The sequence below is a fragment of the Syngnathoides biaculeatus genome, chromosome 14 (assembly GCF_019802595.1).
Source record: "Syngnathoides biaculeatus isolate LvHL_M chromosome 14, ASM1980259v1, whole genome shotgun sequence".
Classification (NCBI taxonomy): Eukaryota; Metazoa; Chordata; class Actinopteri; order Syngnathiformes; family Syngnathidae; genus Syngnathoides; species Syngnathoides biaculeatus.
The window spans coordinates 18,160,058-18,173,613 of record NC_084653.1 but is presented as its reverse complement, the minus strand read 5'-3'; the positions used below and the strand labels follow the sequence as shown (position 1 = coordinate 18,173,613).

At 39.3% G+C, this 13,556-nt stretch overlaps 1 protein-coding gene across 1 annotated transcript in view; it reads left to right on the top strand.

The window, feature by feature from the left end:
- Window positions 1–13,556, top strand: part of lrp1bb (low density lipoprotein receptor-related protein 1Bb) — a 217,218-nt gene that overhangs the window by 77,202 nt on the left and 126,460 nt on the right. The window contains 4 exon segments of the mRNA XM_061842266.1: window positions 2,657–2,737; window positions 3,440–3,624; window positions 6,576–6,738; window positions 12,634–12,834. Coding sequence (XP_061698250.1) covers window positions 2,657–2,737; window positions 3,440–3,624; window positions 6,576–6,738; window positions 12,634–12,834 — 630 coding nt within the window.

Below are 13,556 nucleotides of genomic sequence, written 5' to 3'. Positions count from 1 at the left end.
AAAAAAAAAAAACAACCAACTGTTAAAACCGCAGACAGTGCAAGTAATATGATCAAAAAGTGGATATATTCTGAATAGCATGAGAAAAAAAGCAGAGTTTTCAACCTGGATTTAAAAACATTCACACTTGGGGCTGACCTCACCTCTGTTGGCAACTTATTTCATTTGTGTGCAGCATTATAGCTAAATGCCGCTACCTTTCAACATATTTTATTTTCAGCAAATGTCTAAAAGCATAACTTTGAATTTTGAGACTGCACAAGCAGCCGGTTACATAACATTCTAAACACCAGACGTCGCACCTCAACTGAGAAAATATATTCGAAAGCCACGCATTTTCTCCTCTCGTTGGCACAAATTACTCCGTTCATTTAAAACATTTCAAGCTGAATTATTGATGTTGGTTCTTTAGAGCAAGAAACCGACGTGATGGTATCTGTTGTGAAGGGTGTTGCAGAACACTTACTTTGCTACACTCTCTGGTGTTCTTAAGTCATGTCTCAATGGTATTATGCAATCTGTCAGCCTGAGTTTGCACAAAAACTGCAGTCTGTGTACTGGGTCAATCTTGGAAAACAAGTACCATAAATAAGTGAAACATGAAGAAATAGTACAGAGAACATACTTTAATATTCTAAAACCTTTAATTACTATAGAGTAGTGCTTCTCAAATGAAAAAAAAAAGTATGACCATCATAGTCAACATTAAAATATGGTAATGGAGTAGCCTACGTTCATAAAAAAAGAGATAGATAATATTGTAAGTGACTGTAATATTATACCGTATTTTACGCACTATACGGCGCACCTTCAATGAATGGCGTATGATAAAAAGTTTTTCATATATAAGGCGCACCATATTATAAGGCGCACCGCATTACAAGGAGCATAGATTAGACGCTACAGTAGAGGCTGGGGTTACGTTATGCATCCATTAGATGGAGCTGCACTAAAGGCTCAATATTGATCGACATATAAAGCGCACCGGATTGTAAGGTGTATCGTCTGTTTTTGAGAAAATTAAAGGCTTTTAGGTGCGCCTTATAGTGCGGAAAATACGGTACATAGTTTTAACATTAACACTTCATTTCAATAAATCAGTCTTAGCCCATCTTGGGCATAATAATTACGTACAAGCAATCACTTATTGAACAGAAGATCCTGATTTTTGTCTTATTAGGAAAAACCCATGTAAGGACGCAATGGAGAACTGTTTTCCGTCGTATGAATTACACTGAATCATATATTTAAAAAGATTGAAAGGTTAGGGCTTTCCCTTTAGTCATTATTTGTATGCAGTTGTTTGCAGTGACTGATTATTGCCAAGTGCTGCATGGGGCCGAGTTGCCTCCGACTCCCTTTGGTGCGTCCTAAGCCGCTCCAAGACATAGTCACAAAGTGCCAGGGTGTAAGCAGTAATTGAAGTTTATGCTTGGCTTCATTCAATCATAATCAAGCTGTGCAGGAAAACATATTCTCTCACTCACTGTTGTCTGAGCTTCCTCAGGCATCACTTCTCTCTAGGCACTCGACTGTGCAGTCCTGGAACCGTCAGTGGAGCTTTCGTGGGTTTGAGAACACCTGAAGCAAAGTGGCGGTTGCCTTCTAGATGGATACCAATGTAGATTTTGTTTGTCAGTAGTTTAGGAGTTGTCACACAATGTCTCACATTGGGCTCTTTGTTCACGGGAACCTGCCATTATTTATGAATGTTGAGGTTTTATTTTTAGCCAAGCTCACTTTTTACTAGACACCTTCATTTTTTATGGATGCCTGGTGCTTCATTTTTAATGAATGTTAAATCCCTTCCAGCTGCGGACTGTCAGTGAGACCCAATGTATTTGGAGTGTATACACGACACTTAATAAAATAAATTATATTTTATATATATATATATGCACATGCGTGTGCATGTTTGTGTGTGTGTCTGATTTGACTTCAGGCAGTGAGACAAAAAAATTAAATGTGTGTTTTTGCTCAGTGTATCGAAACCCTTGACTTGAACTGTGTGTATATTTCCACAGCAGCCTAAACTATTTCAGTCAAGAGAACCAGATGCTCACACATCAATTCCAATTTAGAATTGCATTTCATTCTATAGTCAATGAAGGCTTAGACATCCTGTAAGGATATCTGTATCCACTTTATATACAGAAGCTTATCTCAAAGTCTGAAAAGAGAACAATCTCTGTTGGGAATAGAAATGTCAGGAAGAAGAAGAATCTATATTTTGATACCTAAAATGCCTTTGAAGTCTCCTTGAATGAGACGTGGGGAGAGGACAAACGTTGACGTGCCATATGAATGATCAGGTCAGATTGCTTTGTTGTCTCAACTGTGTGGGAAAGATAACATCATTCCGCCGAATAACTTAACTTCAGAGGGTGTTACTTGAAAAAAATAAAGTGCATGCAAAAATGAAAGTGACATACAGGTGAGCCACCGTTGACGATGTTGGAGTTCCAAAAAGGAACAGATTAACATTAATTTGTATTAGAAATTCCAGAGAAAACGTTCAACTTCAATTGAATGTCATTACGTGTCTGATTGTATACCCTTCTACTAAATTACTTTGATCTAGTGAATGTCTTGACACTTGTGAATTGTCGTCAAGATGGTTTGTATAAGAAATGCGCCTGTTTACATTTTTTTACAGCTTTTCCCACGTGTGAGACCCTCACACAGTTCACCTGTTCCAACGGACGATGCATCAGTGAGAAGTGGCACTGCGACTCAGGTTTGGCGAGGACATTTTTAAAACACATCATACAGTCCTTTTTCTTTATTAGTGCATTCAGACGCTGCTCAACTTCTGTCTTAGTCACATTCCGAACGGCCGAACATAACGTGAAAATGAATGTAAGTTGTTACTGTACGTTCCAGTAATGTGTGACCCTTCATACTCTAATACGTGATCTTTCTGCTTTTAAATGGTATTGACGGTCGACGGAAGGATTTGGAAGAAACGTACAAACTTCACATGTTTTTCACCAGCATCAATTTTCCCAATAATAGCCACCTTTGTTTCAAATTAGATGGCTTGCCACTTCTTTTGATTGATTTGCTTCGAGTCACAAATATGCAAAACAATGTATATGTAAACCCAGAGATCACAGATACGACGTCTTAACACAAGGGTATCATGCGCTGAACTGGGAGGAGGCTAGGCACATTCTGTCTGTTGTTTGCACAGCGTAAACATTGGACGCAGTGTCAAACGTAAGATCGTTTCAACGTCTTGTTCTACGGAGAGCGCGCTAAACTCAAAAGTTCACTCACAAAAATCTTTTTTACAAAATTATTTCCAGTCAGTTCAAATGTAAAATTGAAAAAAAAAGTAAAACGGATGAACGTAAGTAGAGGAGCCTCTGTATTATCTGAGTCATGTTTGTGCTGTGGTGGTTTGTTTTTTTCACAACACATTTGAAAATATGTTCAGACAATGACTGCGGCGATGGCAGTGATGAAGTGGACTGCATCCAGTCCTGCTCCAACAACCAGTTCCGATGCGCCAGTGGCCGCTGTATCCCAGATCATTGGGCTTGTGATGGTGATAACGACTGTGGAGACTTCAGTGATGAGAACGTGACCTGTAGGGGCCGATCGGCAGGTACGAATTACCCTGTACCCAACAACATAGACTGTAAATTGAAAATAAAAATGGGAGACACACCACAGAGAAGACAGTTGTGAACAACGCTGCCAAATTTGAATGATTAAAAATATCACCTACAACGGGAATGCTTTTTGGAGACACTGTGGGACCAAAGGAGTCAACCATTCTAGTATTTTCTGGTATTGGTCACTTAATTTTAGTCCATAGATCCACACATATAAAGCATGTGTGCTGTGACTGGTGACCCACCCAGTCAAGGGTAATCACCAGCTCGCCCCCAAAGTCAAATGAGATTGTCTGACCCTTGTCCCTTAACAGGATAAAAGGTCAAAAAATGGATGGATGGAATGATAAGCGTCTGACTCTGACTTGAAAATAAATTAAAAAAATGTTGTTGTTTTTTTTCAGGCTGACAATATAATTTTTTCAGTGCAAGCCGTGACTGTTAATGATGCTGTTGTTTCCTTATATTCACTTTAGCGTGGTAATTGTGTTTTGGCAATTCAAGGCAACGCATAAATTCAGCTGTTGTAATTACAAGTTCAGCGATGAATCATCTTCATTTGAATAACGTTGTTTTAACACTCGTGTGTGACTAATCTTATCTAGTCACTGTTCTGGGGGAACTTCAACATCGGGAGTTGAATCATTTAATCTAATTAATGCGGAAAAAAATCTCACAGCCCACTTGCTTGTCACTGGGATATGTAGACTATTCATCAAACCATTTTCTGATGAAAAGTGCAGGCTCCGTCACAATGCTTGTGTCTGCTTTTGCTTTTAGAAGTAGGCAATGTGTCAATCTGAGCTTTGAGTGTTTCAATACGTGATTTCTGACTGAACTGTTTTATCTTCTATCTTAAAACACAAAATAAGGCTGCTTACTATGTTCCCAGTTCTTTTGATCTTATAAGGTAAATGGAGTGAAACCTAGCTAACTTTAGCTCTGTCCAAAGCACTTTTCAAAGCCTTGCATTCACCCATTCAAACTCATTAATGCACCGATGGCCGGCTGCGGCCATGTAAGGTGCTGCCGGGCCCACTGGGAGTAAATTAGGGTTCACTACCTTTTGCCCAAGGACACTTCTACCAGGATATGAACCGGCGACCCTTTACTGGGACACCCACTCTACCAACTGAGCCACATCCACACAGATGTACTCAGAGCAATTGTTGTCTCCGTTCGTCCCTGGGAGCAAATTGTGGGAGGCCATATCCTGTTCCAGCATTACATTATACAAAGCAAGGTGTTTGCTATTGTTAGTGTTGGGGGGATGGAGACCCTGACCTCGACCCATCAAAAACATTTAGTGGGATCAATAATCATTCATCTATCCATCTATTCATTTTCCATGCCCCTCATCTTGTTCAGGGTCACGGAGGTGGGAGCTGCCGCCTACACCCTGGACTAGTTTCCAATCCCATGTCACGTATACACTGTCATTGAGTGAGAATTGAAAGTCAGATGAGTGGATCTTGGCAGCATCAGTGTTCTGGCTCAGTGATTGTGTCAGTAGCTCTACCTACAAGTTGGCGTTATATACTATTGCACACCAACATAAACACAATACCTCCACAAAATCATCTTCAATCACTAATTTTATATACCCAAAATTCATTCATAGATTGTCAACATAATTTATTCTGGTTACGTTCAAGGGACGCTGGAGCCTGTCACAGCTGACTTCAACTGACTTAGCTGACTCCACCCTCAACTGGTCACCACTCAGTCACAGGGCACATACTGTATACACACTGTCATTGAGTTTGGAACTAGTGGACCACAACACCATTAGTGACCCCTATGCCCAAAATGAGCTATTTATTATGCTATCATTGATTAAAAATGCGAGGATACATTCACAGTGCCAGCTGTCAAAGTCTGTGTTCAAGCCAAACCTCCCCAACTAAAAAAAAAATTCCTTTAATACGTCACAAAATCAAACGGCTGTGGTGGCACAATATTCGCAAACTCTTTCTTAAAGTTCCTAGAGCCATGAGTGATGCAATACATAAAATGATGAGCTGACTAAATTGTTCAATAGGTACTCTAAACTGGACGCAACTTAACCTTTATGGGTGACACACTCCCTTGTGCAAAGAAGCATTACAGCAATCCATTTCTAACAAAGGCATACTCTTTCTTTGTGTGTGTTTTATTTTTTTAAAACCTACCTATTTTGACTCATTGTGATCTAAAAAAAACATCCAGACTTTCAATCTTGAGGCGACATAACACCCCTTGGGTCCATTGTAGTGTGTGTGTGTGTGTGTGTGGTGTGTGTGTGTGTGTGTGTGTGTATATATATATATATATATATATATTTTTTTTTTTTTTTTTTTTTTTTTTTTGAATATACAGGCCCTGTGGCTCAGCGGTTAGAGCATTGGTTTGGTAAACCAGGGGTTGTGGGTTCATATCCCACTGGGGCCTCCACTCCCTGAGAAAGGTTGCGTCAGGAAGGGCATCTGGCGTAAAAATTGTGCCAAACAAATATGTGTGTTCATCTGTGATGACACGCTGTGGCGACCCCTAACGGGACAAGCCGAAAGAAGATTTATATATATACGCACACACATGCCACATGCACAAACACGTTGCCAAGAGACCAATACTGTCGATTTGTGTTGGGGGGAAAAAAAATGGAAATTGAGCATATTTGCAAAAAATAAGGTTTTCTGCCAAAGAGAAACTATGTGACATCATATGTCTGTCACCACGGCATTTAATGTGACGTTCATCTTAATATATGAAATGTTTCATTTTTAAAAAAGGGAGGAACAAAAGAATACTGCCCTGCCTTGCCGGTAAATACAAATATCTGTACAATAACACTCGTCTCTGTCGAATAATTCAGGGCTGCTGTGCCTTGGCCCGCGACGGTGTATTGTCGAGCTCTGATGCGATCCAATCAATAGTTGAGTGACTTTCCTTTCAGCCCTGCCATCTGTGATTGAGTGCAGCGGGGAAGAATTCCACTGTGTCACAGATGGGACCTGCATCCCAGAGCGCTGGAGATGTGACGGAGACAAGGATTGTGAAGACGGCAGCGACGAGAAAGACTGTGAAGGCACAAAAAGGATGTGTGACCCTAAGGCAAAGTTTACCTGCAAAGATACAGGTAATGTAAAAAAAAAACATTACTAATAATAATGTTTCCATAAGTGATGCAGTTGTGATTTTTCTTCAACCTTTAACTTTGATCTAGGATATACCGTTGTACCTCTACTTACAAATGTGTCTAGTAACAAAAAAATCAGGTTACGAAAAGCTTCCTCGGAAAAATACTGTCTATTGTTACGAAGAAAAATTCAGGATATTGGTTGAAAGTAAACGGCTTAGGTTATTTACATGTAAATTGCACCTACAAAAAAATGAAAACTCACGTTACGAAACAATTTCCGGAATGAATTAATTTCGTCAGTAGGGCTACCACTGTGCTGTAATTTGTATTGTCGGCATGTATTGCTGCCATCCTTGGAAATTTATAACAAATAATATTCAAATGTAGGCTTATAGGGATTGAATAAAAAGCAGAACATGACTTTTTGTTGATTTCAACATTTGGGACACAGCTGGACTCTTTTGAGACAGACACCGGCAATCAGATTACCTATTTCATTTTATTTATTATTGTTACATGTATTAGTTTTTTAAATTTTGAATAAGCGATTTCATACTGGGAAGATGAAAACATTGCTCAGTGGGATTAGTTTGCTTTTTAAAAAATAACACTGTTAGTTTGAGTTTTGGGGATCTAAAATATATTCAGTAGTAATCAGTGCTTTTTGGACTACATTGTTGGTAAGAAATGGACTTAAGAACAAATGAAAAGATGGAGTTTGGTTGGTGTTTACTTATGATAAATATTATCCATCCTAATAATACATATAGCTATTTGGGATGCAACATCTACTGACTATATCGCAGTTCGGTAGAATTAGAAAATTTATACCTGGAGTCACTATTGAAAAACAAAGACCAATCCGAAACCTTGGATTCTGACCTGATTTTTAGCAGTCATATCAATTCAATTACTAAAATTACTAAAACTGCCTTCTAACATCTGAAGAACATATTCAGAGTGAAGGGTTGCATGTGCCAAGCAGACCAGGACAAGCTCATCCATGTTTTTATCTCAAGTAGACTTGACTATTGTAATGGTCTTCTGACTTAACTACTACTCATTCAGAATGCTGCAGCTCGGGTTCTGACAAGGACAAAGGTAAGACCATATTGGTCCAATTCTAGTCTTTACAGTGGCTCCTACTCAGCTTTATAATAAATTTTAAAGTTCTACAACTGGTTTATAAATCACTAAATGGTTTAGGACCTGAATGCATGAGAGAAATGCTAATGGTATACAGGTAAATCCGATAGGGCCCTGAGATCGACATACTCAGGTCAAATAGTGGACCACAGAGTCCAAGGCAAACATGGTGAAGCAACATTTGGCTATTATGCTGCAAACAAATGGAATATGTTGCTCACAGAAATGATGTCAGACCCAAGAGTGACTTTTTTTTGAGGACCAGGTTGCAAACTTTTCCTTTTCCTCAAGGTTTTTATAGCATTTTCACTTTTAAATATTTCTTCCACTGTACCCTGTTTTCATTGCACTTGAATTTTTCTTTGTTTTAAATTATTTTAATCAAGTAACAGCCATTGTCACCTTTTGTATGAATTGCGCTATATAAATAAATGTGCTCTGCTCACTAGTGGGGCCAAGAGGTGAACACAGAAGAACCGAAACACCTGTCTTTTTTTCTTGCACGCTCAGTCTTTCTTGATAGACTTTAATAGTTTTTGTGCATTTTCCAATAGGTATTTTTATTTAAAAAAAAAAAACATTTAAAAATTATATTCTGTATTGAGGCAAACGTCTTTCTGCGTCTGTTCAGTGTTTGCAATGGTACACTTCCAAAACAGTATTCCTGCTGCACTTTGCTGTATAGAGCGGACGTGTTTTATTGTTTCATTTTTTGGGACTATAGAACTTATCTCAGTGACTGAAATATCGCTGAAACTTCCAAGAGTGACTTGGCACAACGAGTTTCCAAAATTTTGCTTCAACATTGTGCAGAAAACAATCAGCCTTGCAACGTTCTATGCAACATCATTGCACAGTCGTTGTTGTATAATATAAAGAGCTCTGCTAATTAAGTGGCAGGAGGCAAAACATTGCATTAATAGAATCCTCTCTATTTAAATATAAAAATGCACTGTATATGAAATAATAAATCTTTTCTATCCAATAACATACAGAGACACTTCTCGGAAAACAGCTGGTAGTTATGAGCTTACATTAGTATGTTTTATATAAACAATAAGGTAGCTCAAACCATTTCTAATTTCATTTTTACTTTTGCGAATAAAAAAAAAAAACACCACACACAAGTTGAAATATGTAAATGCACAACAAGATACCTTTAAACACATGCAGACAAATTTAAATATGTAAAGACACAAAGTAATTCAAAACACTGCACAGAAATTTAAATATGTAAAGACATAATGAGCTGAAAACACCCGAGGCTCTCAGTCACGTAGTCTAGTCACAGTGATTCTCAACATCTTGTGAGTTGAGACCCAAACTGAGAAATTACATAAATTCTTATTTTTATTTTTCTGCTGCACTAGAGAGGTACACCAAGTTGTTTCATGGAACGTATGTATAGGAAGTGGAGCTGCCTCATCCTAGAAATTATAGGAAAAATCAAATAGCCACTGTATATAGCAAAGCAAATGCATTTGTACTAGTATTTCACACACATGATTACTCAATGTGCTTTGCATGATTAAAACTATTTTCAAAACCTTTTTATAATTACTCAGATGTAGCCTTCTACTAAAAGTGGATCACAACTTTGCCACAAAAATGGTTCGACCATCGTCGCGGAGGTGTCGCCGTGAAATGGCGGAAAGGTCTCTGTGATGTCCCCACAGTCTTGTTGGTCTCCAAAAGATCCGGGAGCTGTCCCAGAGATCTCACCGAGACCTCATGGATAGAATTCATTTCTGCGATGTCACCAATTTCTCCAGTTAGCATTCAGTGCGACTAGTCTGGTGGAGACTTCACGGAAATGTCTCTGCAACCAGCTGATTCAGATTTTTCTCTCCTCTTCTTCATAAGATGGAGCGATGGATCAGGCTAAAAATACTCAGTGGAATAAGACACTCAACTACATGTTTATGTATCAAAAAATGGAAAAATTACAAGTCAGCCGCTGAAATAAGCAACCTGTGTAGTTTAGTTATCGTTGAACTTCAATATCCAAATTCTTGGTTTTTTTTTTTTTTTGTATACATGCAAAAACAATTATTCACGATTGTTTTCCCACAAATGTTTTTGTCTTTTTTGGGTGCCACCCACTCCTTGAATAATGATGTTTTTGTGTTTTGCAATTAATTTCACTCCCTTTGCCCCTCTTTATGCATCCCACCACATTTTTTTTTTTAACAAGCCACGAATGTCTTTTATCAATTCACTCAAAAGTTTGCCCCGTTTACGTCACGGACATGCCACGACATGTTTTTAGTATTGTGGCACATTTGTGTAAAAATATATATTTTAAACCAAAGCCTTGTTTTCATTAGATTTTTTTCTGTTGCTCCTCTGATGGCGTCAGAGCAGGCACTAAATATATGGAGGCCTCAATCAAACGGTGATATGTGGATGTTTTTATGGGGCAGGCAGCCCCAGAGCTTAGAAGTCAATATCGACAAATGTACCCATCTGAACACGCAGACGCATACAATGACACCCTCAGCTGTCGCTTCATCCTCCTACACACACTGATCTGGCACCAAGAATAAACCAATGTTGTAACTTTGAAGGAAAATCTGTAAATTGGAATGTGCTACAATCCTGCACCAGCACAAAAATGATGAGGCGTGTTGGCGACTGTGATGTGTTTGCTCGCTTCTATCAGTAGTTCCACCTACTTCTTTCGAACGTGCATGGTGGAGGAATGGCATGCTGGAAACAAACAGCGGAATTTATGTACAGAATTTCTGTAACTTTACAGTCGCTTTTGTTAACTTAAAACAGTTTACAGTATATACAGTACTGTATTGGAGGCTCAACAAAATAACTCCATCTTTGTTGTATGTTTTTGTCTTAATTTTAACCACATACAGTGAAGAAAATAAGTATTTAAACACCCTGCTATATTGCAATTTCTTCCACTTAGCATTCACAGAGGGGTCTGAAATTTTCATCGTAGGTGCATGTCCACTGTGAGAGAGATCATGTAAAAAGAAAAATCCAGAAATCACAATGTATGATTTTTTTAATGATTTATTTGTGTGATACAGCTGCAAAAAAGTATTTGAACACCTGTCTATCAGCTAGAATTTTGACTCTCAAAGACCTGTTAGTCTGCCTTTAAAAGTCCACCTCCACTCCATGTATTATCCTGAATCAGATGCACCTGCGTGTGGTCGTTAGCTGCATAAAGACACCTGTCCACCCCATACAATCAGTAAGACTCAAACTTGTAACATAGCCAAGACCAAAGAGCTGTCCAAAGACACCAGAGACAAAATTGTACAACTCCACACGGAAAGGGCTACGGAGAAATTGCCAAGCAGCTTGGTGAAAAAGGGTCCAGGGTTGGAGCAATCATTAGAAAATGGAAGAAGCGAAACATGAGGGTCAATCTAAATCGGAGTGGAGCCCCATGCAAGATATCACCTCGTGAGGTCTCATTGATCCTTAGAAAGGTCAGGAATCAGCCCAGGACTACACGACAGGACTTGGTCAATGACCTGAAAAGAGCTGGAACAACCGTTTCCAAGGTGACTGAGACGTCATGGTATGGAATCATGCATGGCACGGAAGGTTCCCCTGCTTAAACCAGCACATCTTGTCTTAAGTTTGACCATTTGGATGATACAGAGGAGTCATGGGAGAAAGTTTTGTGGTCAGATGAGACCAAAATTGAACTTTTTGGTCATAATCCCATGAACTGTGTTTCGAGGAAGACAAATGATGAGTTCCATCCCAACAACACCATGCCTACTGTGAAGCATGGGAGTGGTTGCATCATGCTTTGGGGATGTTTTTCTGCACATGGGATAGGACAGCTGCACTGTATTAAGGAGAGGATGACCGCGACCATGTATGATGAGATTTTGGGGAACAACCTCTTTCCCTTAGTCACCACATTGAAGATTGGTCATGGCTGGGTTTTTCAACATGACAATGACCCGAAGCACACAGCCAGGAAAACCAAGGAGTGGCTTCGTCAGAAGCATATCAAGGTTCTGGTGTGGCCTAGCCAGTCTCCAGACCTAAACCATGTAGAGAATCTCTTGAGGGAGCTGAAACTCCGTGTTTCTCAGTGACAGCCCAGAAACCTGTCTGATCTCGAGAATACCTGTGTGGAGGAGTGAGCCAAAATCTCTCCTGCAGTGTGTGCAAACCTGGTGAACAACTACAGGAAACGTTTGACCTCTGTAATTGCAAACAAAGGCTACTTTACCAAATATTAACAATGGTTTCCTCAGGTGTTCAAATACTTATTTGCAGCTGTATCACACACATAAATTGTTAAAAAAAAATCATTTCTGGATTTTTTTAGATTATCTCTCTCACAGTGGACATGCACCTATGATGAAAATTTCAGACCCCTTCATGATTTCTAAGAGGGAGAACTTGCAATATACAGTAGCAGGGTGTTCAAATACTTATTTTCTTCACTGTACCCTGCCTTGTGATTAAAAACAACGTTATCACTGCCGTGGAAGCACTAGATTGCTCACTTGAATATGATTCATTCCTCTTCTGTTGTGGCTTCACATGGAAATAACCTTAAATATATTAGATAGTTAAGTGACAGATGTTCCTAAAAAAATGTTGTGATTTCCGTTTCCTGAGAAATGTGGGATCGAAATGGTGTTAAAATTTACAGAACTGTGAACTTGATCTGGCCTTCCCGGGAGCTAAGCACCCCAAAATGTCCAACCCTTGAATGGCTCCCGACGTATAACATGAATGAATTTTTGTTTACAGGAAAGTGCATCACAAAAAGCTGGGTGTGTGATGGCGACATCGATTGCGAGGACCGCTCAGATGAGGAGTCCTGCGAGTCGGCCGTATGCAAGCCGCCAAAGTACCACTGTGCAAATGACACCTCCGTCTGCCTGACACCTGACAAGATTTGCAACAGCAAAGTGGACTGTGCCGACCGTTCAGATGAAGGACCCATTTGCGGTAATGTTTGATTATCTTGGCATTTTGTATCTTGGAAGCAAAAATAACACGAAACTTACGTAAGCTCCTCCATCACACGTATTTGAATTCCGCTTCAATTTCCTTCCCTGTTGTGGTATCTCATTGTAACCTTGGCGCACCAAACCAATGAGTGATACAATTTGGACTTGGCATTTCAAAATCTAGATATTTAGAAGTCACAACTCAGTGAAGGGCAATCAAGGTCTGCTAGACCAACTGAAGAAAAATTCCTAAACCGTTGTCACATTTTGGAAAGTTTTGATCTGGCCACACGACTCTGACCTCATAATAGAAAATTTGGTGGGAAAACGTGTAGAAGATTTATGGCTAACCCTTTTTTTCAGCAGAACTTCCACAATTAAAGAAACCATTCTTTAGTCCACTTTCAAAACTCCAAAAGTGTGATTGTGAGTGTAAATGGTTATGTATATGTACTCTGTGATTGACTGGTGACCATTTCAGGGGATACAGAACCTTTTGTGAAAAATCAAGTGTTGTAGGGTCCAACTTACTCACCGTCCTAATGAAGACGAGCACTAAGAAAATGATGGTAATTGAAATTTGTTCTTCAGTGTTATTGTCACCTCTGTACTATTTTGCCAAAACGGAAATTGCTGTTGCTCAGAGCACAGGTGCAGGGAAAAAAATCCCCTCCTGCTTTTGTTATTGTTAAATAGCTGCATCAATGAGATTCTATCTAC